At 42.1% G+C, this 27,971-nt stretch overlaps 1 protein-coding gene across 1 annotated transcript; it reads left to right on the forward strand.

Annotated features, from left to right (window-relative positions):
• The first annotated feature begins 553 nt into the window (after positions 1-553).
• Positions 554-27,171, forward strand: LOC147642183 (gamma-secretase subunit APH1-like protein). Its single transcript, XM_086803395.1, has 6 exons — positions 554-767; positions 15,251-15,403; positions 15,499-15,584; positions 20,114-20,239; positions 26,442-26,569; positions 26,687-27,171. The coding sequence occupies exons 1-6, from the start codon at positions 655-657 to the stop codon at positions 26,846-26,848; spliced, it is 768 nt and encodes a 255-aa protein (XP_086659521.1). The 5' UTR covers positions 554-654; the 3' UTR covers positions 26,849-27,171.
• Positions 27,172-27,971: the final 800 nt, after the last annotated feature.

Raw genomic sequence — 27,971 nt, forward strand, 5'->3', positions numbered from 1 at the left:
TGCACTATTTATTGGTTTCTTGAGAATGGAATTTGGAGTCATAAAAAAGGAGGCTGAAAATTTAATAAAGAGCTTGTGGGGGCCATATGTTGAAAGAAAAAGTGCTTTTCATTGTCCTCTCCATCCCTGCAACAACCTATAAATCTAGAACATTGTAGCAATCTTTCCCATTTGTGTGCGAAGATTTGTAGTGTGTCAAAAATGAAAAGCCACGTTCATTGTTTTTTGAAACCATAAGAGGGAACATTTTTTGAAAATGAGGAGTGATGGTTGAGACATTTACACGAGAGAGAAACTCACATCTGCAAATAGGAGAGAGATTTGCATTTGTTCAAGAGCGAAAGTTATTCGCTAGAGACAGAAATGCAATCAAAACATTGTTGTAAAGATTTAATATTGTGTTTTATTTTTGACAAGGGTAAATAAAGTGTCCTAAAAACCTTATAACAAAAAAAAACCCAACTAATCTATTGATTTATCATTTTTCACACTTAGGGGCCCTAATTGATATGGTCCCTAATTACACAATAAAAACCCTCTAAAACGCCTTTGACCCTAAATGCCTTCGACGACTGAATTTCACACGGGCTGGGTGTAATAAAAGGAAGAGTAGAAGATCACCCAGCAGTTGGAGCAGCTGCATTAGCAGAAGCGATGGCGCTTTCTGCTGGCATAGGCTACGCTTTGCTGGCCCTCGGTCCGGCCCTTTCCCTCTTTGTGTCAGTCATTGCCCACAAACCTTTCCTCGTCCTCACTGTTCTCAGCAGGTGCGATTCCAATGCTTCCATATTGGGTCTCTTTTACTCGGTTTTCTGCAAGGGAATCTTTTGCCACAGGAAATTAAGTTTCTAGGGTCTATCGATTTATCGCTGTTCATACATAGAGACCGAAGTAGTAGCCAAACTGGTGAAAATATCTGTTAATATGGTTTTTGCAAAAAGTTTACTGTTAATTATTTGAAGACCCATCATGGTTAATCTTTGAATACCCATCATCTTTATCATGTTTAGGTAGAATATGTGTTTCTCTGTTTCCATGGCCAACTAGTCTTCATGCATCAGAATTCAAATGATGAATGCCTTGTAGGTGCTGTCAAAGGTATGATGGTAATATTATGGACAGACACACATCCATGTATGCACCCTTACAAGAGTTGCTCTATAGGGCAAGCGACAGGATTGCTGTGTTGCTAGGGGTCTTAGCTTCAAGAGAAGAAATGAACACTAGGCCCTGCATTGTGAAGACGAGCATATGACTTGCTATCAAAATTTCCATATAAAGGAGGTCTAGGTTCATAAGTCATCCATTTAGAGATAGGGGCCAAGACCAAGGGCAAGAGAACCAAGACTAAGGACGTGCAACCACAACATTTGGATTAGTAGAGTACACCTCCATGTCAGTGTTTCTCATTAATGCATAGAGAAGCGCAGTAAGCACTAGTGGAGGAGGGAAGTAAGCATTAGTTCATGCACATCATTCAGGGCTTAGATTTGATTTGGATCTTTGCCAATCATTGTAGATACTCATTCATTCAATAATATACAAGGAGGAGTAGGGTAGGTAAAGAGTCTCTCTTCTCCTTCTCTCTACGTCTTTTTGTCATCATTGCGTATCAAAGCATCTATGTTCTTTCTAGGTATCATTTTTACATTAGGATTTGCAGGAATTGCATGCAACAAATGGGGGTTTGCGTTTTTGCATGTGCAGACAGTTTTGTGCACGTGCATTAGGCTTTGGTGCATAGGTCTTGCATATAGTAATAGTTTGCATATAATGAGAGTAGGTCTAGTAAGCAAGTGTCATCCAAGGTAGATATAGACTCCATCATAGAGTGGTTTTAGCAGCAAGATGAAGAACAATATTGTCAAGCTTGAAAAGCACAAAAAGGATACCATTGAGCACGGGAAGAGAAGTGTCAAGCACGGGAGGTTGCTTGGGAGGCGTGACTTCAAGAGTGTATTTGTCGGAATCAAGAACCCAAAGAACATTGAGTTAGAAACTAGATGTCTAAAGATGTTGGAGAACCAAGGAACCAAGGTAGATGCTTGAAGGAATTGGAGAACATGTTGGCAACGTATGTGAGGCCAAGTACAATCATGGAAGTAGAGATGGCAATTAAAGTTGATAAGAGTGCCATAGATGAAGAACAAGGACAAAGGGATACCAAAGGCATGTCAATGCATAGAGGAGGGTAGTACGCAATAGTTCATGCACATCATTTAGAGCTCATATTTGATTTGGATTTTTGTTAATCATTGTAAATACTCATGCGTTATGTGAATATAATTGGTAAAGGGTCTCTCTCTTCTCCGTCTCTCTACTTCTTTGTGTCATCATTGTGCATGTGAATTGCTGCTTTTAGCGTTGATCTTCATTAATTACGCTTTTGCACAACCAAACATGTTATATTTGGGTGGTAGTCCAACCACAAAATCGATAGAGAAGCTCTGCCACTTATTGTAAGGGATCTCAGGTGGATGGAGCATTCGTCCTTCTCTAAGTCTCTCTGCTTTGTTGAGTTGGCACGGTGTACGCTCTCACACACAAAGGATTTTATGTGCAGCCAATACAATAGCTGGCCAACAAATCCTCTGCATGCTTTGGTGCCCTGCATGAGGTGTGTCATGGCATGCATACAAGATTTTAGTTTAGGTGTCCACATTAGTTGGCATGAAAATGTTACCATGTTTAAATAGCAGTCACCTGCCATGTTTACATAATTAGCCACCTCGAATGGCTTGCTGAGTGAATATCTTTCTTTGCAACCCTCATTTGAGTTTCTAGATCGTTCATATCTCGGGGACTACAACCTATATGGACCAATTGTTAGATTCGCTCAAAGTATAAATCATCTTGACAACGCCCCTTGTGTGAGAGAGAAAAGCGAGTTGATATCTTCGTAAATGAGAAATCATTGACCTCTCGGACCTACTAAGGGCTTGGCAAGTAGATTGCTAGTCCCTTGCAGTAACGGATCTCTAAATCGAACTCATGCATGAGTTCTACTAATCTAGCTTTTCAACTTTTCAAGTCGGGTTGATTACAAACATACTTGAGTAAATGTTAATGTGTCTACTACAAATCTAAAACCATACAAATAACGCCTCCAGATTTTGAGTTCATAAATCATTGCCAGAAGCTCCTTTTCCTTGGGTAGGATACCGCAACTAGTTTCTTACTCATTTTTCTTATCATACCAAAACGACACGTTCGCTCATAGGTGGAGTTGTTATGTATCTAGAGCTCCTCGGATTAGTGAGCCCAATCCAATAGGGTTAGGGGACACTGGAATTAGGAGATAGCTGGCAGATGCAGAGGGCTAAGGTTCATAATTAATAAAAATAGGCTATTAGCTGTTAGCTAAGTGGCCGGCATCACTATATAAGTGATGCCTTGGGTTATTATTGTATTTTGAGTCACGCAGTGCACTTTTGATGGGTATGTGCCTGGACCAGAGTTTCTACTCCTGCCATGGACATGGCAGATCACATATAGTCTTGGCGAGGGCACTTGAGGGAAGGAGTGGTGGTATGGGACATTAGTGCTGATTGGCATTTATCTATGGCAGATCACATATAGTCTTGTCGAGGGCTCTTGAGGGAAGGCAATGGTGGTATGGGATGTTAGTGTTGATTGGCATTTATCTATGGAGTGGAGCCTTGGCCCCTGGCTCGGGGGTTGATCGAAGTACTAATCCTACCGTTGGGTGGTGAGCTTACTTGCTCCTCTTTTATTTGGTTTTCTCTAATTTATGTTTATGAGATCTTGGTTAGATAGGCCTAGTACATCTCTTACACTTGGTATCAGAGCGACCTGAATGCGAAGTCTACAAAGGTTTACGTGTCCATCATGGTTTTATTCACGTTGAGATTCCAAGTTTTTTTTTTTGGGTCTTGTAAAGCAATATGCTTTCTAGGGTTGATGTCATGGTTGTATGTGGATTTTGAGAAAGGGGGAATATGTGAGTTACGGGTGTAGAAGACGTGTTGAAAGGACCCTCACTAAAAACCCTAATTCCTCTTAGGGTTTTACTCCCAGATGGTCTGCGTTTATGCTCAAGTGCCTACTCTTGACAAGCATGTGCACATTATGCGCAGCAGAGAAGAGAGGGCTAGGACCAGAGCAGCCAGCACATTTAAGCTGGCCAGCGGTGAGGACAGGGGAGATGGCCTTTAGTAGGGCTTGTGTGGGATAGGGAAAAAAAAACACACACAAGCAGTGCATGTTGGCTGCAAAAATCTGTGCACAGACGTGAAAGGAGGCATGCACAAGTTGCCTGAAAGAGTGCATAGAGCGGAACCAAGATATAGTGTGCTAATCTGAGAAGTGCGAGAGAGAGAGAGAGAGAGAGAGAGAGAGAGAGAGAGAGAGAGAGAGAGAGAGAAATGAAATGTTATATTAACGTCTTCAAAAGGCCAAAGTGACCTATGAGACCAGAGTTACAACCATGTGACATCTGATACACTGTCTGGAAAAGAAAAGAAAGAACTGAAGGTAAGTATCTAGCCCTACAAAAGAGAGAGAGAGATGAAGCAACTATGCTGAATATACTGCAACGAAGCAATCCCGAGCAAGAGACATAAAAGGTCTGAGAAGTGAGGGATACAAAAGATGACCAAAACTACAGAATAGTGAAGAAGGCAAGCCCACCTATAGATAGGTAACGAAGGGCTGGCCAATTGGAGAAAAGCTACTGGCCGACTGGACAAATCAGAGCTAGCCGATTGGGAAAAAGTCACCCGACCTAGGAAAAATACCAAGAAAATAGGGAAAAATACCGGGAAAATAGGGGTGGCCAACCCACAACCAAGGGCCATAAAAAGGGATCAAAAGGGGACTCCAAACATGGGCAGAAACTGGGGATGAATATGCTAACACCCCCTCTCAGCACCAGATGCTAAACAAACTCCGACAAGCCGAAGATGAGGAACGAGGGAAGCCTTAGAAACCGGCTTGGTGAACAAACCTGTTGCATTCTCTGTTGAAGGACAATACTCCAAACGCAAATCTCCAACAAGAACCCGTTCACAAACATAGTGATATTGAATCTCAATGTATTTTGTACGAGCATGAAACACAAGGTTCTTGGCGATGGCGATGGCGATGGCGATGAAACTCTGATTGTCACCCCAAAGAAGAATAGAACCGGTAGGAGGAAAGCCAAGTTGTCCCAATCGAGAGAGAGAGAGAGAGAGAGAGAGAGAGAGAGAGAGAGAGAGAGATGAAGCAACTATGTTGAATATATTGCAATGAAGCAATCTCGAGTAAGAGACATAAAAGGTCTCAGAAGTGAGGGATACATGTCACTAGCCTGGACATTTCCTAGTATGAAAGGAGTCTGGTGAACTCAAGGATGTCTAAATATTTGGAAAGTACAAGCTTTAGGAATGGGGGATTATCCTAGAATACAAAGGACCACACTCCTAAAATTTAGGAGAGTTGCTATTTTTGGCCCGACTCCGATGGAAATTCTGCTCGTGTCATTACATCTGGAATTGAGCAGATACCAAGAGTTGGCAAAGTGCCTATGACAGAATGTCTACCAGTTGGGATATTTTTAGAGATAAAGTTTATGGAAGGACCCATCTCTTAGATTGGGACATGTGGCAAGAAAGTGGACCAAAGTGAGACAAGTGGCGTGACACTTGTTAGAGAGTGGATCAAAGTGAGACAAGTGGCCTCACACTTGTCACTTCAGCTATTGTGTGGCTCTCCACTTGTCATTGTAGCCTTATCTTGCCATTTTAGCTCATGGGAGGCCCAAATCTATAAATTGGAGCCCTCTCTCTTCATTAATGGAGGCTCTCTTGCTGCACACTAGCCTCTACCACCGTTAGAGGCTGCCCTAATGATGGCTACTCTCTTTCTCTCTCTCTTGAAGGCTGCCCATGAAGAATACCGGCTATTGGGGACTGTTTTGGAGGCTTCCATCGCGAAGAAATACTGAAGGCAAGGGTATTTAATCATTTATTATGATTTCTAGCCATTGTACTCGTTGTACCAGCTTCTATATCTGCTGCACTAGTCATTGTACATGTTGTACCAGCATTTGTACTTGCTGTACTTGTTGTACCAGCCACCGTACCGGTTGTACCAGCCACCGTACCGACTGTACCAGCCATTGTACCTGTTGTACCGGCTGAATGGAGAGTTGTACTTGCTGTACTAGCTCTATTGCATGAAGACCCGTGGTTTTTGGGGAAGAATCAGTACCCACATGGAGGTATATGGATTATATTGTTGGCTCAGCATTTCTACAGCCTATGTTCCGGCTTGGTAGCCTCGTGTTGGGCTATGTTATGGCATTTGTATATGGATAATCCGGCATCTCCCGTGGGGAGAGTAAGGCCTTCAAAGCTTGTACATGATATTATTCTCCTTGGGTAATAAAATACTCCAAGGGGGGGGGGGGTCGGCCCATTCCGGCCTCTATTCGGTGTCACACGTGCAAGCTCCATTTTCAGCATTTGTGGATGTTTTGTCCAGCTTTATGGTTTATGCAAAGTGATGATGGATATGTGTTAAGGCTGTGGCCATGTTTAAATGTTTTAATATGCATTGATGGTATCAACAAGTGTGTCAAAGGCCCTAGTCCCCCGAGCACCTGCTGCGAGTTACATTGGTATTAGAGCATAGGCTTTCTTGGAAGCGGAGGCTTCCTTCTATCAATAAGGAAGAGAAAAGATCTCAAGTGGGGACCAAACTTACCATCATTGCTATTAAGCATGGCCAGCCACTTCATAGCCTATGAAGCAAGAGCATGAGCATGAGCAGTAGATAGCTTGTTAATCTAAGGATTTATGAATTCACAAAATTTTATCTTGGAAGTATGGAGTTGGCTTTATGTGCACACTTTTAGCACTCTTTCCATATGATATTGTGGATTATATTATCAAGCTTACAGGCAAGCTATATGGAGATATATCTCAGGATATCTTAAGGATATCTTAAGGATATGGTGACGAGATATTTCTTTTGGCTTCATGATCAACCTGGCAAAGAAAAGCTAAGTATACTTTGAGTTTGCAAAGTTGGTGCTTTTGCTATTTACTATGAAGTGTTTTTTATGTTCACTAACCCTTGTATAGCCATGCAAGGAGAAAGGTGGTGTTGTTTGCCTTGAGATGGTTTTAGGGAAACATTGTTTATTGCTCTCTTTATTGGGATGGATTATATCTATGGAGATTTCTTTCCTGGACGAGATTTATATAGATATTGGGCTTCACAAGCAATTTCTATGGACGAATCTGTCCGAGTTTATAGAGAAGAAAATCTTTGGATATCTCATGAATATGATGCTTTTATGGATAAAGTCCACCTCTACTCCAAGGTGTGTGGTTAGCACGGAGTATGTGGTAAGAGTTATGGTATACAGGTCTATGGATTCTTGCACTTCTTTTCTAGGGATTTGGATCTATCCTCAAGTTTATGGATTATTCTTTATGGCTCCCTTTATTTGGAATGCATTGGACTTATGGAACTCATGGTTCACATACCTTGTGTAGTGTTCTCTTGTCCTCGTGCTCTCTTGAAGATTGTTTCTACCATGTGTGGGTGGAACAATAGAGAGCAGATGGAAGGGAACATGGGCACTTTAGAGAGTAGTGTGGAGCACAACATACCGTGTGTAGTATTCTCTTGTCCTACGTGCTCTCTTGAAGATTGTTCCTACCATATCTAGGTGGAACAATAAAGAGCAGATGGAAGGGAACATGGGCACTTGAGAGGGTAGTGTGAGTTGGTGGCCGAAATGCCTACAAACTATTGGTGGCCGAAATGCCTATAAACTATGTGCAGCAGAAATGCTTATGGAACACCAGGCTATTTATGCCTGCGAGTGATTGTTTTATCTTGTTACTTGAGCCCACCTCTCATCCAAGGTGTGTGGTCAGAGTACCAACACGGAGTGCAAGTGGTAAAGTGGACATGATACCTGGTTGGCAAGGGACTTATGTGTACGCCAAGGGTCATGTGGATTGGCACATGTTTGTGTGCTTTGAGCTTGGATTATGATATCTGAACTTATGGGACTGATTTGTCTCGCCCATTTACATGGGACATGATTATATCTTGAATATATGGCTTGAAGCTTAAAGTTGCGGACAACTTTTAAGAAGTTGGGGAGGATGTCACTAGCCTGGACATTTCCTAGTATGAAAGGAGTCTGGTGGACTCAAGGATGTCTAAATATTTGGAAAGTACAAGCTTTGGGAATGGGGGATTATCCTAGAATACAAAGGACCATACTCCTAAAATTTAGGAGTTGCTATTTTTGGCCCGACTCTGATGGAAATTCTGTTCGCGTCATTACATCTGGAATTGAGCAGATACCAAGAGTTGGCAAAGTGCCTATATCTATAAATTGGAGCCCTCTCTCTTCATTAATGGAGGCTCTCTTGCTGCACACTAGCCTCTACCACCATTACAGGCTGCCCTAATGATGGATACTCTCTTTCTCTCTCTCTTGAAGGCTGCCCATGAAGAATACCGGCTGTTGGGGACTGTTTTGGAGGCTTCCATTGCGAAGAAATACTAAAGGCAAGGGTATTTAATCATTTATTATGATTTCTAGCCATTGTACTTGTTGTACCAACTTCTGTACTTGCTGTACTTGTCACTATACATGCTGTACCAGCATTTGTACTTGTTGTATTTGCTGTACCAGCCACCGTATCGGCTGTACCAGCCATTGTACCTGTTGTACCGGCTGAATGGAGAGTTGTACTTGCTGTACCAGCTCTATTGCATGAAGACCCGTGGTTTTTGGGGAAGAATGAGTACCCACACGGAGGTATATGGATTGTATTGTTGGCTCGGCATTTCTACAGCCTATGTTCCGGCTTGGTAGCCTCGTGTTGGGCTGTGTTATGGCATTTGTATATGGATAATCCGGCATCTCCTGTGGGGAGAGTAAGGCCCTCAAAGCTTGTACATGATATTATTCTCCTTGGGTAATAAAATACTCCAAGGGGGGGGGGGTCGCCCATTCCGGCCTCTATGCGGTGTCACACGTGCAAGCTCCATTTTCAGCATTTGTGGATGTTTTGTCCAGCCTTATGTTTTATGCAAAGTGATGATGGATATGCATTAACTGTGGCCATGTTTAAATGTTTTAATATGCATTGATGGTATCAACAAGTGTGTCAAAGGCCCTAGTCCCCCGGGCACCCGCTGCGAGTTACAATACAAAAGATGACCAAAACTACAGAAAAGTGAAGAAGGCAAGCCCACCTATAAATAGGTAATGAAGGGCTGGCCGACTGGAGAAAAGCTACTGGCCGATTGGACAAATTAGAGCCGGCCGACTGGGAAAAAGTCACCCAACCTGGGAAAAATACCAGGAAAAGGCCAGCCCACAACCAAGGGCCATAAAAGGGATCAAAAAGGGACTCCAAACATGGGCAGAAACTGGGGGTGAATATGCTAACATTGCCAGCCCCTATCTATGGCGGCTTCAAATCATCGAGAAGGGTGCGTGCATGAACGTGAGCACGTGGGCTGGACTGGTTGTTTTTTGAACAGGCCACTAGGAGGAAAAGCACGCGCTATGCTATTTCGGGCTTTCTAAAGAAAGCCAAGTCTATATTTTTTCGGGGCCTAACTAAAGGGGCACCCATCTTTAAAGAAAAGCATGGGCATTTTTAAACACAAAAAAAAAGCATGAACATAAGATTATAAGCGCACATCTTAAACGTTAAAACCATTAAAAAAAAGACTCTTCTTAGTGATCAGGGTGGGACAAAACAGTCGGGGAGAAGATTTCACACCCCTCTTCTTGTACATGGAGCACGTGAAGATTTAGGTAAGTGGTTTACGCCATGATCTCAAATTTTTCCTACAGTTTTATGTAGTTTTCCCCTTGCTTTTCTGAAAATTCAGAATCGGCAATCCTTTTCTTTTTGCAGCAACAGAGTTCAATCCTTGCTTCTTTCTTCTCTTTTCCATCTTTACCCACCCATCTCTCTTACCCATGCCAAAACCCTAGCCCTGCTCCTTTACCGATGATTTGTTAGATCATCAGGAAATGGTTGATGCATGGCTTAACATGTGGAATGTTCACTTCGAATTCCATCCTGTCTAGGATGCTCAAAAGATTCAGATGGTGCAAGGTCTCCTGAAAGGGAAAGCCTTGCCATGGTAGAGAGAGCTTCGGAACGAGCCTAGCGCTTGGGCTGGTTTCAAGCAGATGTTTAGGGATGAGTTCCTCCAGGCGGAGGATGAGTATGACGTGGTATCCAAGGCACTTACAATTTTATTAATGCAAAATTGTTACAAAAATTGGGAGTGGAGACCCGGCGAGTGATCATGTCTATCGTGTGAACCTAACAGCGGGGCATCGATAGATCGGGAATAGATGTGTGGCCCAGTTGCCTATATCTATCTAGAGTTATTCAGATAATCTAGATTTTTTGTTGATGAATCTAGATAGGGTAGACATTATTATAGGTAAAGAATGGTTTTATAACCATGACGTCCATGTAGATTGTAAGAATCATACATTGTCTTTTTTACTCGAAGATGCTCGAGTTTATCTCAAGTGTACCGGCCAGAATTAAGAAAAACCAACTGAGTTTTTAAGTAACCCTTATTTTAAGGAATGATTTTTCATATATTAATTTGTAAAGCCGACATATTGTAGAGATTTCCAAAACAAAAACTTATCATCAGATCAAGATAGTCCACGAAGATGTCTTATAGATGGGTTTTCGAACAAGATAGGTCATTACGAGTTTCTCGTATTACCTTTTGGGCTTACGAATGCTCTTGCTACTTTTCAACAGATGATGAATGATCTCTTTTGGGATTGTTTGGGGAAATTCATTGTGGTATTCTTAGACGATATTTTGATACATAGCCGTTCTTTGGCACCTCAGATTTGTCTTGGGGATTCTAAGGCGTGAATGACTGTATGTAAGAATTTTTGAGTGTGAATTCTTTCGTAAAGAGATCACATATCTAGGTCATCGGATTTCTAGAGATGGGTCGAGCATTAATCTTGAGCAGATCCAGAAGGTTTTAGATTGGCCGGTACCTGGGACTGTCAGACGTGTTTGTTCGTTTTTAGGATTCATTGTCTTTCTTAAGAATTCAGTGAGTATTCTGACGTGACCTGTGGCTTTTGAAAGCAAGAAGCTTGATGATACCCAGGTTAGATAGGATACTCAAGAGAAAGAGTTATTTGCGGTTATTCATGCATTGAAAATTTGGAGACATTACTTGTATGGATCCAAATTTGTTGTTTTGACCGACTATGAGTTGATAAAGTATTTTTGTGATAGATCTGAGTTGAGGGGGAAGAAGGCACGGTGGGTAGAGTTGATGCAAGATTGTGACATGGAGATTTGGTATTGGAAGGGTAGCTTGAATAGCTTTGCAGATGCATTGAGTCTGATTGGGGAGGTGAATCCTTTGAGTTTCATTGAGATTCAAGCTGATCTTTATGATTCCCTGAGAGGGCTATGCGAGATTGACAGATATTTTGGTCGATTTTGGCAACAGGTCTAGGCAAGGAGCTCCATTATTACAAACTAGAGCTCAAGGATCATTCCATTGATTTCGTCACACGGGCTGAGTACAAGTGGTCCAAGGCCTCCTCTTTTATGGGCAAAAAAAAGGAACTTAGTGCTTTTTCCCAAAAAAATTGGATTTTGACATGGAGATTTGGTATCAGAAGGGTAGCTTGAATAGGGTTGCAAATGCATTGAGTCGGATTGGGGAGGTGAATCTTTTGAGTTTCACTGAGATTCAAGGTGATCTTTATGATTCCCTGAGAGGGCTATGCAAGATTGATAGATATTTTGGTCGGTTTTGGCAGCAGGTCCAAGCAAGGAGCTCCATTATTACAAAACATAGCTCAAGGATCATTCCATTGATCTCGTCATGGGCTGAGTACAAGTGGTCCAGGGCCTCCTCTTTTATGGGCAAAATAAAAGACCTTGGTGCTTTTTCTCAGAATCCCCTAACCATGTTGGATTAGTAATTTAGTCCCTAACCCCAGGGTTAGTGCTAGGTACGTAACATGGATGGAAGATATCCATGGTGAGAGAGAGAGAGAGAGACGACGAAGCTCAGAGAGTTGCATGACTCAATGATGATTAGATTGATTGGTATGAAGCTTCACCAAGTACAATGCTTTTATAGCTTTAGAGGCTCATCTGAATGACATGATTGCTTATGTTAGGTTTAATATCTAAATATTATCGTAACTACTCTAAGAGTAAGTTCACACACACCTACTTACCTACTCACATAAGTGAGCTTTCACACACACAACTCTAAATATCCAAAATAATCAAATCAATCCTAGGTACGTAACATGGATGGAAGATATCCATGGTGAGAGAGAGAGAGAGAGAGAGAAAGAAAGAAAGAAAGAAAGAAAGCTATATTAACGTCTACTAGAGGCCGAACTCGACCTATGAGACAAATCAATGTACAACTGTCAATGTCTTCTGGATGTCCAGAAAAAAAAGGACAAAATGAACATGAAATAAACTATGAAAGTATTGAGCTAGTGGGGGGGTGTGATGGATGGAGCACTACTGCTAGAGGCTCAGTATGCAACCTATATGCGCAGGGTATACAAGAATGCAATGCAGATCTGTCTAGCTCCAACCAGTACCATAATGGGGGTGTAATATGTGATACATAGGCGATGGCGAGGCAAAAATACCTCGGAGCATGATCTCCGGGTGTGAGTGTAAGTGAGCTAGCCGCTCCTGGATATGGTGCTGATGTCGAGCCTGTATCTCTGTGATCTCCCTCTGATGTAGTCTGGGAGTCTGGTAGCCTGGTGCTCTCGGTCTCCGTCTGGCTCGGAGGTCCGCAACACGCTGAAGTGTAACCCCCTCCTGTGTCAGAATAGGCACTGGGATAGATCTCTAGAAGAAATCAGTGAGCTGGAGTTGTCGCCCACCTCTCCCTGTGGTATGAGTCCGTAGCAGTCTCTCTCTGTGGCGCTGTGTCTCTAGCAAGAACTGGCCAAATCTGCGCTGGTCTGCGGACTCCGTGATTTGGCGGAGTGAGGGAGAGAGAGAGAGAGAGACGACGAAGCTTAGAGAGTTGCATGACTCAATGATGATTAGATTGATTGATATGAAGGTTCACCAAGTACAATGCTTTTATAGCCTTAGAGGCTCATCTGAATGACATCACTGCCTATGTTAGATAGGTATAATATCTAAATATTATCGTAACTACTCTAAGAGTAAGTTCACACACACCTACTTGCCTACTCACATAAGTGAGCTTTCACACACATACAACATAATCAAATCAATCCTATGGTCTATTGACTGACCGGGCGGAAGACCATGAGGCAATTGAGCAACAAAAACATGAACGATGCATTGATGCTTTCTAAAGCGTGGGTTTGCCAAGCATCTAACTAACTATATTCAATTCACAATCAACATTAGATGAAAGGGGATCTAGAACACATTGAGACACTTCATACTTAGAATTTTTAATGGTGACGACCTCTCGTAGGATCACCTTAACACATGCTAAACACAAGGATCGGTACAAACAATGTAGAAGGGTGCATGCAATCTCACCACCCAACCACGGTGTGCATCCGCAAACGTCCCACGAGCCATACCACCAGTGCCTACCCATCCATACCACCAGGCTCACTCCCACAGATCCATGCTAGTCAACTTTGGCGTTCCATACCACCAATGCCTACCCGTCCATACCCTCAACAAGACCAGCTGTGATGTGCCATGTCCACGGCAAGAGTATGACAACTCTTGATCCAAGCAGAGAATGATCGTGTCTCAAGCGATAATGATAATAACCCATAAATCACTTATATAGTGACTACTGCTGCTCTAAATAACCATCCAATCATAATAGCCAGTATCCATGGATTTATTAATAATGAACCCTAGCCAGCTGCGTATAGTGACTACTGCTGCTCTAAATAACCATCCAGTCATAATAGCCAGTATCCATGGATTTATTAATAACGAACCCTAGCCAGCTGCATATCAGCCTGCTTCCCCTAATCTTTGGGCTCCCCTATCCTTGCAAGATTAGGCCTTAATCTTGGGATTAGTATTAGGTACATAATAGGCTTGTACCAATGGTACCGGTTGCTGATGTCATCATTGGGGGCCCCCGGGGGGGGGGGGGGGGGGGGGTTAGTCACCTGGAAGCTGTGATGATTGCCTTCTTGCTACTGTTGGTGCGCCCAGTGGTGAAGAAGGCGAGGAAGTCTTTGTTCCTGGGTGCATCCTTGCTCCAATGTGAGATTAGGCTTGTGTCTTGAGAGATCCATGTTGGAGTCTATCTGAGGCTGGGCCCTGCCTGCGAGATCCACTGGGTTTGGTGTGAAGTTGGAAACTCCCCTTATGAGTGGCTTGGGTGGTGGTCACCTCTACCTAGCGGAGTGGCTTGGGCTTGGGGTAACTGATGTAAGCTCTGTGATTATTGGTTTATCATGGATGCCAAGATGAAGAAGTACAAGCTATTGAGAATGGGAGATTATCCAAGACAATGTGCAGAGCAGAATTCATCCTGTTTTGGTGCCGGGGAGATGCCCACTGCACATCTACTTGTCGGTGTGGCCACTGTGTAATGCGGTGGATTAACTGCCCTATTATTGTGGTTAAATAACTATTAATGAGAATAATGCCAGACACGGTACATTTAAAGCACACTACACCACACTAGAGCTGGAACGGTCCGACCCCTGAGGAATACTTTATTCCAATAGAGAATTTGAGTACGAAATAGTGGGTGCTCAAGCAGCTTGTTTTCCAAATACAATATGAAAATTAAGAAAACAGCCGATGACACCATAGGTGGAGAATCAATTCAAAATCAGCAGCAAGATACCTCATTGCCTCATTAGCCAGTGTTCCACCTGCAAGATAACCCAAGATAAGGTCCTGGTTGTGACTTGGGTTATCTGGGAAAGACATCTTTAGTAGTTAGATATTTTCTTCAGTTTCCAGCCTTGAGCCAGAATGGCAGGCACAATTGTATAGAGAGAATTGTAATAAAATATAGCAGTAGTTTAGGTATGTGAGTATGCTCATTTTTGTTCGAAATCTTCCATTGCACTCTTATCTCCATTCACACTTGCACATGGCACCCTCATGAAATTCAAATGAATAAGGGCGATGCTGGATTATGTGTTTAGGTCTTTGAACTTTGAAGATTCTGCATGTATCACACATAATTCTAACCTTCTCCTTTTTTACTTATAGAGGTATTATTTACTTTCATTGTCTTGATGATGCAGTGCGCTCGTTTGGCTAGTAAGCCTCATCATCTTATCAGCTATTTGGAGGGCTTTCCTTCCCATAGGATCTTCCCCTGGGCTGCTGTTCTTGTTACTGTTTACATGTGTGGCTTTTCAAGAAGCCATAAGGCCAGTGTTCTGGAAATTGTACAAGTACGTGCATATACCCTAGATTTTGTCTTTCTTTGTAGCCTTTTCATAGCAAGTGTTGCAAGGACTCAGAGCTTTGTGAAAGACTTATTTTGCAGGAAAGTGGAGGGCTTCCTAAATGTATTGGCTGAGAAGATGTCAAAACCACGACTGCAGTTCACTGACAAGATCCAGATTGCGCTTGGTAAATCACATACATGCTTTCAAAGGCTTGTTTATAAAGTAAAGACACCTAAAGGAGTAGCGTCAATTATAATCAGCAAGTATCTTGACCCATTCTGACGAGAGATTAAGCAAATCTACATGAGACAATGTGGGTGATGCAATCTCTTCTTTATGGCTTGTGGGACCAAGTCATTACGTACTTGTACATGCATGTAGTAACACATGCACACCCATACATGCATCCAACCAAAAATGAACAAGAGTGCTTGGAATTACTTGTCCCGAGTGTCCACCCATGTCATGTGCATCCTGCACTTGGATGCCACATGGACATGATTATACAGGACAAGTGTGATTGACTAGTGGGTTCTGTTCATGTGCCCCTCTGCCAAGGCTGCAAGCTTACTCTGTGTCAAAGGAATAGAAACAGTCTCCAAGGAGTGCACCCATATGCTTCATGGGATGCCTTAGGATTGGAAGATATGTTAATGCTAGTCTTGTAAAAAAAATCCATTTTGTGTTGCTTGTAGAGGCTGTTGTTAAAAAATAATTTCTCTGTAATATAATGTTGTACTTATCTTTTGTACTTGATACACAATTTATTGTCAAGCAATCTACATCAAGTTGTGTGCTTTCTTCCCTCTCATGCTTCTCTGCATCTCCACGACTGTGTGTGTACATTGCTGCTGCTGCTCCCCGACCCCAACATTTGGTATCAGAGCTGTCGAGGTTCGAGCCTTCTGCACGCCTGAGCTCCACCTCTATTTGAAGTATGACCTTTGGCTTTCTGGCTCCTACACCCACTCCTTGCCGTCAACCTTCTGCATCAACATTGATTTCCTGCACCACTCGCATCTGCTACTTCTTCGCTGGCCTCACTCAGACATTTTCTATTAGATAATTTTCTCTGCTCGCTACACTGTAATTTTTAGTGCACTTGCAGGTGTCTTCTTTCAGTGAGCTACTCGCAACCTAAAGCTTGCATTCAGTGGGCACTCCTTTTGCAGTGCATTGGAAAAGTAGCATTTGGTGTGGGATATTACTTTTTTGTAGGCAAAAATGGCTGGAAATGATGTATTTGGAGTGCTTGGTGCGGGGGATGAGTTGGATGGGACCAACTATCCACTGTGGTCATACATGATGAGTCATGTACTTGTTGCCAAAGGCTTTTGGAATGTGGTGATTGGACTTGAGGCACGCCCTACCTCACCAGCACGCCAACAGTATGTACAATAGGGTATTCCAAATGCCCTGACATTTGATAAGTTGGTTTCAATGCTCTTTTGCAGTCGAGGCAAAACAGGTTTGGTATGCGTATTGGGGATCAAACCTTTGCAGCAAACTAGTGTGGTAAAGGCAAAGCATTCTCATAGGGGGGGTAATAAGTCTACGACAGATTCAGCCCAATCCTTTGGCAAGGATGCAGAGAAACAGGTCAACAAGCCTTAAGACGAATGGCAAGTGCAACTGTAGCAGGAAACTTGGTCATTACATTAATGAGTGCAGGAAAAGGCTGGCAAAGGAGAAAGAGACGAAAGATTCAGGCATGGCTGATAATGTATCAGCACCTCGTGCTGAGAAGGAGTCCACAAACTATGACATTCCATATGCAGTGTAGTTATGATCCTTCTTTACATGACATATGCATGCTAGTAATGGATTTGCATGTTTGGTATTTTGATAGTGGTGCTAGCAAGCACGTCACTTTTGAGTGAGATTTGTTTTCATCTCTTGGTTTTACTCCCTAAGGAGGTACTATCACACGTGCGAACAACTCCTATCCTGTGAAAGGACAAGTGCTACAAAGTTGTACTCGTTGTTGCAAAAGGTGGGACAATTACTCTCTTGGATGTTTTGTATGTATAAAGAACTTGCTGTCAGTCGTCTCGGCCATTGCAGTGTATAGGGATGTATGTGGTCCTATGAGGACACCATTGTTGGATATTCAGAGTTGTATATGTGTGAACACTCGCTTATGTGTGTGGGTGAGTCAGTATGTGTGTGAATGCACCCTTAGAGTGGTTAGAACTTAGGATAATATCTAGATATTATGCTTGTCTGACATAAGTAGTGATGTCATTTAGATGAGCCTCTAAGGCGATAAAAGCATTGAACTTGGGGAAGCTTCAATTAATCATCATTGACTCATATAGCACCTTAGATTAGGTGCACTTGTGTAAATCCTAAACCAACAAGTGGTATCGGAGCCATTTAGGGTTTTCTCTATTTTTAGGATTTCAGCTTGTGCAGCCTGAGAGCGCCGTCAAGAAATTGAGGCAAGATTTGCAAAATTGAAGAATCATTAAAATTTGCGATTTTTTTCAAAATTTGAAAAATTCATCAAATTAGAGCTTTTGCGTATTGAGATTTTTAGAGATTTTGCAAAAATTCATTCCTCTGCTTCAATTGGAGCTCTTGTAGTATATAAAATTTAGGGCTTTTTTGAAATATGATGAAAATCATCAAATTGAAGCTCTTGGTAGCCTCAAAATATTGGGGATTTTTCAAAATCAAGTCTCTTGCAACAAATTGGAGCCAATGCAAAATTTGGGGTTTTTTCTCTGTAGCTCCCAATTTGTGCAATTACAGGTTCTCTACCTTGGCCCACGAGTCCAAAATGATAACCTAAGTGTCAATCACTTTGCAATGCCGATACAAAAGGGCAAATCTTAATCGACACATCATTGAGAAGTTTCTAAAACTCCCAAAAATTATCTAATTCCTATATGTATGAGTCAAGGGTTCTCTGCTCGGTATGTCCCCCAAAATCCAACAAATAATCTTGTGTGCTTTTTTCATACTTGTAAGCCTTGTTTTCTGTAAAAGGCTCCTTGTTTTCAACATATCCCTACTGAGGTTCAAGGGGGATTTCTTTGGGGAGCTGACGTAGGCATAATCATGAGTGGTCAAGCTCTTATATCAGGCATGACAAGAGAGTTTCAGATGTTGGCACACTGTGATCTTTTGTATCACATGTTGCAGTTTAGAGCCCAAATCGCCATGGCTAATGAAGGTTATCTCTAGCATTTCCACCGTGACTGTGACATGTCCGTTTCAGAAGTGACCATTAAGATCAAAGAGAAGACAGTGTCGAGGGTCATTTTGGATAGAGGGTGAGGAGTGATAACCCACCCAGCTATGTAGTAGTACATGGAATCTTCTTTTATAATTTGGCTAATGCAAACGATAATGTTGGTAGACTAGAGTCTACACCTCAACAAAATGGTGTGGAAGAGAGGAAGAACACGTCTCTTATGGAGATGCACGTTGCATGGTGAAGGTGCAAGATTTGCCTCTTGGAGGTGTTATGTGTGCCACTTATGTGCTGAATAGATACCCCACTAACACCGCAGTATGCTTGATGACAAGGCAGTACGCTTGATGACAAGGCAATCAAATGTAATTTTATGGGATATAGCTCGGAAAGCAAGGGGTATAGGCAGGCTCCATACATTCATGTCTATCCCTACTTGGAGCAAGGGGGAGTTGTTTTTAATAGACTAATGTAAGTTAAAGTCATGGGTGGTCAAGCTCCATTTGCAAGTTTAATTGTGATGTGTTGTATCACGTCAGGTATGGCCACTATGATCTTTTGCATCACATGGTGTCAGTGAGCCCAAATCACCATGTCTATTAAAGGTCTGTCTTGATACATCTCTACCTTCGCTACAAAGGGGGGTTTGTTAGGTATTTCGGAGCTTTCTTTGTGTGAACACCCCTTAAAAGGTGTATGTGTATTAGAGTGTGTGAAGAGGGACTTATAGCTACTTGATGTGTTTGTGTGTAAGCAGTGATGTCACTGGTTTAGCCAAGTGTCACTGCCTCAGTAAGTAGAGTGTTGAGAAAGATAAGGCTTTTAGCTCTATAAAAGAGCATTGTACTTGAAAGGTTTACACATTAATCAAGCTTTTATTTGTTGTTTCCCTCTCTCACTCTATCTTCTTCGCTTGAACATGGAGCATCATTTGCCATAGCCAATTTGTAACAAGCACTAGACCTAGGCTCTTACTGTTGCTACTCCTTGATTCCAGCACTTAGTACATGATTGGTTTTTAGGACTTTTCTTGAAGTATTTTCATGGTAATTGAGTCTATTTGCCTTTCCATTTCTTAAAATTTCGTAAATTAGTCTTGAGTCATTTTTTTGGATGAAGCCACTTTTATTGCTCAATTACAAGACCAATGTTTGAAGCCCAAAATGGCCTATGAGACTAGAAAGGGTACAATGTGTATATGATATGGAATAGACATAGATCATCTCCAAAAGATTTTACGACAAGTAAATCAATTAATTTCAAATCATAGCAAAATAGAGCATCCTTAAAAGCTACAATGACAAAATAAAAATAAAAAAACCTTATTAATGCAAATCTTAGCTTATGTTATCTTTTGGCAAATTTTATTAGATTTTCTCCACTTGCACTCTTTGATATGTTAGCAATTGTTTTTGTTGTTTTTGATGTTTAAGACTTTCTATAGTTTCTGTAAGCTAAGGATTTTTTTTGAGCCTTTGAATGTTACTACTAACAGAGTGTTGCAACCATTGCAGCTGGTGGTTTGGGTCACGGAGTTGCACATGCAGTCTTCTTTTGTCTCAGTCTCCTTACTCCTTCGTTTGGGCCAGCCACATTCTATGTTGAGTCCTGCAGTCAAATGCCTCTGTTCCTAGTAGCAGGTAAGTTCACCCACACCTATGCTCTTTTGGTATGCTTAAAGATATTAGTATCATGTTTATTAAGAGAAGGCGGGAACATGTATTAAGAAAATGTATCTTTGAGGAGTCTGTATTCTTAGGTACACACGCACGCGCGCACACACACTTTTTTGTGTGTATACAAGCATTGTTTTCTTTACTATATAAAAAGGAAGCCCTGAAGACGAGGGAAAACTTCCTAGGATGATACAAGCTAAAAACAAAGCCAACTAGCCATCATTGCTCTGATGCATATGGATGGTGTCAAACAAAGATTGACGCAAGGATTGACAAAGTAGTGATAGCGTGCAATCCTTATGGAATGAAAAACCAACTGATTTCTTGCATGCCACAAAGCCCAATATCTAGTTCAAATTAGGAAGGGCCGTGCATGATCCAATCTAGAATGCCACATGACAAAAAGCCAAAAAAATCTACAGAAGGAATACCTTGGGAATCTGAGTTCAAGAGAATGTGAAATTTCCTGAAGGAAACTTTTGGTCTTTGGACAAGACCAAAGAAGATGCATCACTGTTTTCTTTATGCAACGACAAGAAGGGCATTTCATAGTAGCTGTGTGTCTTTTTTCAAGAAATTCTCCAACTGGGAGAACTCCCAACAAGCATCGCCATAAAAATAATCCAGATTTGAGTGGCAATTTACTATGCCATATTTTCTTCAGGTTTTGTTTCCACCAACGAGCTGTCTTAGTAAGCAAATCTTATCAACTTGTTGACAAACCAAGGCGCACGAATAATCAACCTGTAGATCAAAGCAGCTGAAACCTGAGAGAGAGAGAGAGAGAGAGAGAGAAACTAGGATAAGGTATGGGATCTACCCTATGGAAAATCCAATTTTTCCTCCTTTCACCATCCGGAACAACCGTAAGAGGAGTAAAAGGCTACAATTGTTCTTATAACATGCACCATAAAGGTCTGTAGTGCATACCCAGCTGCCAACGTTTTTGAGCTGGAGGAAAGGACATAATATTTCCTTTAGCATCAACATCATCTTGGCAAACCCGAATGTCTTTTGTAAAGTAAGCTCACCATGGGGAACGAAGAGCCAAAGGAGCAAGGAATGCACGGCTCCACACTTTCTTGTCTCAAGGTATTGCGAGTCTCAGGAGATCTACCCGACCATTGAATATATTGTAGAACAAGCGTCCAGTCTGCAAGGAGATGAGAGACATAAGGGCATCCAAAAATCTTACCCTCCACACAGCCAAATAAAAGTTCCCAGTGAGATAGCTGCCATATGCCAAATGCATCTGCCTTCACATTAAAGTAGAGAGACGCAAGAAAAGTCCGAAGCAGAGTGGCTTTGCGTGTTAGAACATGATAATGGATATCCAAAATGTTAAGCCCTCCAGTTGCCAAAAGATCTCAATGCTCTTTGTCATAAAACCAGAGAGTTGGTTTTTTAGACCATGCTAGAAGAGGGAGAAAAAACTGAATGTAAGCCATCAAAATCAATTAAACTATTCTCAATCTGACATGAAGTGGCCAAGTAGAGAGTTTCCAATATTCCAACTTAATCATAAGTTTTTGCAGCACCCAATGTGTAGCATCACGAAGTGAAAGATTCCATCCCATAGGATATCCCAAATGTTTGACATGTTGTGTATAGGCTATATGATTTGCCCAGGCCATAGAATGCAATGCCAGTTAGCTTGGCTAAGAGGCAACAAGTTTGATTTTTTTAAATTGATAAAAGACATGTTGCCATTCCAAACAGATGCAAGGCGTTCATGAGACATTGCAGATTCGATTGTGTATTCTTAGGAAAGAAGAAAGAGTCATGACTAATAAGCATATGAGCAACCAGATGCCGACCATTAGTCAGACCAAGCCCATGTAATCTGCCAGTCTTAGTGAGCTTATCCATATTTGCCAAGAAGGGATGAGTAGCAATAGCATAAAGCAAGGCACTAAGAGGGCAGCCTTGTCAAACAGATCTACCCAAAACCCAGAGAGGATAAGCCTTTTCCCAAAATGCATTTGGCAGTGCTATCTCGATACATCCAATAAATTATGTTTTGCATTTTTGGACTAAAACCTAACTTTGCCATGTTTTCTGCAATGTAACATTGGACTGTATCAAAAGCCTTAGCAATATCAACCTGCAATAAGATCACATCCTGCTTGGCACTAGTCTTACCAAACCCTCTTGCCAAGGAGAAGGCATGACGCCCAAATTCCAAGCCTCATTGATCTTCAAGCATAGGCCAAAACTACAAAAAGAACTCCTTAGTCAATCCATCCCATCTTGGAATCTTCCATTTACGAAGTTATTGCCATGTATAGTTCCATAGCTGAAAACATGGACTCCAAATCAACCGCTTCATCCATATCTAATGTAACTCGCGGCATTGAGTGCTCGGGGGACTAGGGCCTTTGATACACTTGTTGATATCATCAAAGCATATCAAAACACTTAAACATGGCCACAACCTTAACACATCCATCATCACTTTGCATAAAACATAAAAGCTGGACAAAACATCCACAAATGCTGAAAATGGATCTTGCACATGTGACACCACATAGAGGCCGGAATGGGCCGACCCCCCCCCTTGGAGTATTTTATTACCCAAGGAGAATAATATCATGTACAAGCTTTGAGGGCCTTACTCTCCCCACGGGAGGTGCCGGATTATCCATATACAAATGCCATAACATAGCCCAACACGAGGCAACCAAGCCGGAACACAGGCTGTAGAAATGCCGAGCCAACAATATAATCCATATACCTCCGTGTGGGTACTGATTCTTCCCCAAAAGCCACGGGTCTTCATGCAATAGAGCTGGTACAACAGGTTCAGCTCTCCATTCAGCTGGTACAATAGATACAGTGGCTGGTACAGCCGGTACAAGGGCTGGTACAGCCAGAACAGTGGCTGGTACAGTAGGTACAATGGCTGGTACAGTAGTTGGTACAGTAGGTACAGCAAGTACAGGGGTTGGTACGGCCAGTACAGTGGCTGGTACAACAGGTACAAGGGCTTGTACAGCCAGTACAGTGGCTAGTACAGCAAGTACAAGGGCTGGTACAACAAGTACAATGGCTAGAAATCATAATAAATGATTAAATACCCTTGCCTTCAGTATTTCTTCGCGATGGAAGCCTCCAAAACAGTCCCCAACAGCCGGTATTCTTCGTGGGCAACCTTTAAGAGAGAGAGAAAGAGAGTAGCCATCATTAGGGAAGCCTTCAACAGTGGTAGAGGCTAGTGTGCAGCAAGAGAGCCTCCATTAATGAAGAGAGGGCTCCAATTTATAGATTTGGGCCTCCCATGAGCTAAAATGGCAAGAGAAGGCTACAATGACAAGTGGAGAGCCATACAATAGCTGAAGTGACAAGTGTGAGGCCACTTGTCTCACTTTGATCCATTTTCTAACAAGTGTCAGGCCACTTGTCTCACTTTAGTCCACTTTCTTGCCACATGTCCCAATCTAAAAGATGGGTCCTTCCATAATCTTTACCTCTAAAAATATCCCAACTAGTAGACATTTTGTCATAGGCACTTTGCCAACTCTTGGTATCTGCTCAATTCCAGATGTAATGACGCGAACAGAATTTCCATCGGAGTCGGGCCAAAAATAGCAACTCTCCTAAATTTTAGGAGTGTGGTCCTTTGTATTCTAGGATAATCTCCCATTCCCAAAGCTTGTACTTTCCAAATATTTAGACATCGTGGAGTCCACCAAACCCCTTTTATACTTGAAAATGTCCAAGTTGGTGACATCTATAATGCTGGAAACATGAGACAAAAGCTCCTGTCAAGCCCTACGAATATCAGGAGTCATCTGGGGTGGTGTTGCAAAAACATGCTGAAAATGCATAACACATTCATGCTAGCTGGTGTATGTTCATGTCCAATTTCTCTCTTTCATCACTCTAGATATATATTGTTTTTGTCTCGAAACATGCAAGCTTTTGAAAAAAGCTTTAGATGAGCAACCCTTATCCAAAGGGGTTTTTGCCGTGATCTAACTTGCCATTTCTGCAGTTTTCGATGGTCATTGAGAGCCAGTGCATGCTTTGCATAGACAATATGATCCTCTTCTTGATGGGATAGATCATAGCATGCGAGTATGATTGGTCTCCTCCAGAAACTACGACATGTTCTTCAGCTGATATATACATTGTCTTTCTTCTCCCAAGTACCAAGCCGTATAGTGGGTAAAGAAGCCTCATCAAGAGACACATCAAAGTACGAACCCAACCAAACCGGCACATGATCAGAAAGGTTCAAAGATTAATCAATCCACATACGACATGGAAAAATATCAACATAATGTGCATGCAAGAGATACCAACAATCCAATCTTGATCGATAATCCGAATGCGCATTATGGTGAAAAGTAAAACCTATCTTGTCAAAAGAAGTGGTTGTCCATAAATCTCTCAATCCAAGATCAACCACGACATTTCTCCAGGCTTTTTGCACTTTCTCAAAAGCAAGCATATGAGAATGATCCAGAGTATTGTCACGAGGAGAAGGGGAGTTATTAAAATCCCCACAAATAAGAGCGGACACCAAGGATACCGACTCATAAAATGCTACAAAAGAGGCGGGCTGAAACTATAGGGGCATAATACATATATAGAGCCAAACCCATAGAGTTCCCCATTGAGCATGCACTTCAAAATAATCAGCCTGCCATCTAGATCATTATAAGCCATTGTAGGTTGTAAAATCTACTTGATTAACACACAAACACCAGAAAAAGAACTCAAGCCAACATAGTATACAATAACCATCAAAGAAACCTGTTTTCTCAGTAAATTCATGCTGGTTATGCTCGTGAAAAACATGATATTAGGGTGCATCTTATGTACATATTCCCAAACAAGTCTTCATTTATTAGGGGAACACAAACCTTGTGCATTGTATGATACACATCTTATGGGTGCATTCATCATTATCAATAGGAAGAAGTAGAAAGTTAAGTAACAATCATGTCTATATCACCTTGCAATGCGTGAATGCCACCTTTCACAACATGAGACCAGAGCATGCCAACGTCTATCTCTACAGAGGTAGATGCAATACCAGAAGATGAAGCACGAGTCTACACAAGTGGTGCTTGAAATCAGGCTGCTTGAGCACCACTTCATAAAAACCATAGTAGACACCTCCTACATGTAATCTTGCAAGCATTATGTTTAACCACTGCCCAACATCTTCTGCAGAGGGCACCCGGCCCAGAAAGAAGAGAATCACAGCCTGTTCGGAGAACAACTTTACTTTGGGAAGAATTGCATTCTTCAGGATAGTTCACTTTAGTGTGGGTTTAGGCTTCTCCCACTTTGCACCCTGAAAATCCTGATGCAGCACATCATAAAGAAACTGTGCAACAAGATCCTCATGCCTTGGCTTCTTGGGATCGGTGCCATCAACACGTTTCTCATGTCTTTTGTAGTGAATTACCTGTTCCTGTGTGTTCATGATACGAGAAGCTCACACAGACATGGAGATGATCTCACAGACACGCGCGCACACTCTCAGATAGAACACCGACTGGAACACACACACACACACACACTCACGCAGCTGCACACAATCTCTCATCGACACACACCCACACAAGCGAAGAGGCTGTGCAGAAAGCAAAGACAGCAGCTATGAAACAAGAAGAGGCTACAGCCAGTGAGTAGGAAGGGAACAGCAGCAGAAGGGGACGAGATGGAAAGAAGAGACGAAGGCTCTGAGAAGAAGCGACAGGCACAGGCAGCACAGAAGGTCATGAACAGCAGGAAGACGATAACCGTCACAGCACAGCAAAAACAGAGGATGGCCAATACTCCTAGCCAATCAGGTGACGAACGTCAGGGGAGCAGCAGGACCACACGAGCACGCAGAGCTCTCTCTCTGTCTCTCTCACACACACATACACGCGTGCGTGCACACACACACACACACACACACACACACACAGAGAGAGAGAGAGAGAGAGAGAGAGAGAGAGAGAGATGAAATATCCATGTAGAAATTGTATCTTATCTGTGGGAAACCAGTCTCTTTGAAATTCATTTAGAAATATCCATTTAGAAATTGTATCTTATCTGTGGGAAACCAGTCTCTTTGAATTCTCAGGTGTGCACAGGCACACACACATGCACTTGTGTGCACATGGTGCAACTTTAAACAATGCTTGTGTTTCTTTTCCCTCAACAGCATTGGTATCACTTTCTTTCCTTGTGATTCACACATTTTCGATGATAATTGCCTTCAATGGCTATGAAGATGGCAATAAAGTTTTCCAGCTGTTTGCGCCAGTGCTACATTTTACAGCTTCCTTTTTGGTAAGCTCTCTCCTCCCTTGTAAGTTGGTGAGGTTGATGCCTTGTGTACATTACTTTTGAACTTGATAAGCAATTGCAAGGGAATTCTTTTTGTTGAATCATGACCTTCTTTTGCAGACGCTTGTGAATCTTTTTCCAGGGGGTTGTGTTGCTGGAGTTCCTTTGGTTTTATCATGTGCAGCAGGGGCCCTCTTTTATTGTGGAAAGATTGTCTGGGATAAAACGGGTCAAGAGGCAATGATTTCATTGAGTTTGGATAGAGCAGACATCTTGTCATAGTTTTCCATTCTACCATTGAAAGAGAATTGGGGCCTTGTATAGTGGGACTTCAAAAATTTTTCCCCATTGGGGTCGATGCCCCAACGCCATGACACTGTATTTATAGCCAACATGAAAGTAACTTTGGGCACCCGTTACAATTCAAGGCTAAGGGGAAAATCATGTGCTGTAAAGAATGCTTCCGCACGTGCTTAGGAAACAAGGCTCTGAAACAAATGTGAAAGCCTCCTTGAAGAGCTTGATGCTAATATGCTATATTGCTTTTGTGGTATATCTGGCCACCCATGTAGTCTAGAGTCGTTATTACAGTGGTTCCTATCACAAAATGCTATTATGTCATATTGTTTAGCTTTACAATTGTCAGGTTTGTATGTATGGGCAGGTTTGTTTGGCCGATTTTTGGTCAAGCTAATGGAGCATTTATGTTTTCAACTGCCCTGGCACATGTAAAGATCTTGTTGGGTGCAGAGTCGGTTAGATCCTTTTGGTTGCAGTTGGTGGGGTTGAGGACTCTAGCTTTGTTTATGGCCAGGGCTGCTTTTTGACCAGAAGCCTTGCCCTTGATTTTGATGGGGATGAAATTATTCCTGCTTTATTCCAAACAATAACTGTGAAGACTGCTGAATAGCCTAAATTCTCTGGTTGGAGTTCCTGAGCGGTGCTTCGCCCATTTTTCCATATCGACACCCATGCTTTTGATCTGGACACGGTGCCTCTAGTGTGAGTGACATGGATTTCTTTGCTGATGATGATACTACGATGAATGCTGTGATAATGAAAACCCGTGATAATGAAAACCCTCCATCCCTCTTCACCAACCAGTAGCTGTGGTTGGCTCCTAAACATATTCAGCCAAGAGAGCTTGGTGGGCACTTAGCCTTTAATTTCCACACAGGTGGCTGGACCATGGCCGATGCTAAACAGCAGTGTCAGTAGCAGCACTTCATAGCAAATCTTTCATCACAATAGGCAGATTATGCTTGATGAAATCCTTAAGGTAAAAGAGAAAGTGCAAAACTTGTATACAAAGAGTGCTCAAATCGCTCAAGATATGCAAACAATGCAGGCATAGTTACTACATTGAAGGCAAAAAAATGTCTGTCGCTAAGCCATTATCTTGCGA

This window comes from Cibotium barometz, chromosome 1 (genome assembly GCF_041138505.1).
Source record: "Cibotium barometz isolate CiBa-2024 chromosome 1, ASM4113850v1, whole genome shotgun sequence".
NCBI classification, from domain to species: Eukaryota; Viridiplantae; Streptophyta; class Polypodiopsida; order Cyatheales; family Cibotiaceae; genus Cibotium; species Cibotium barometz.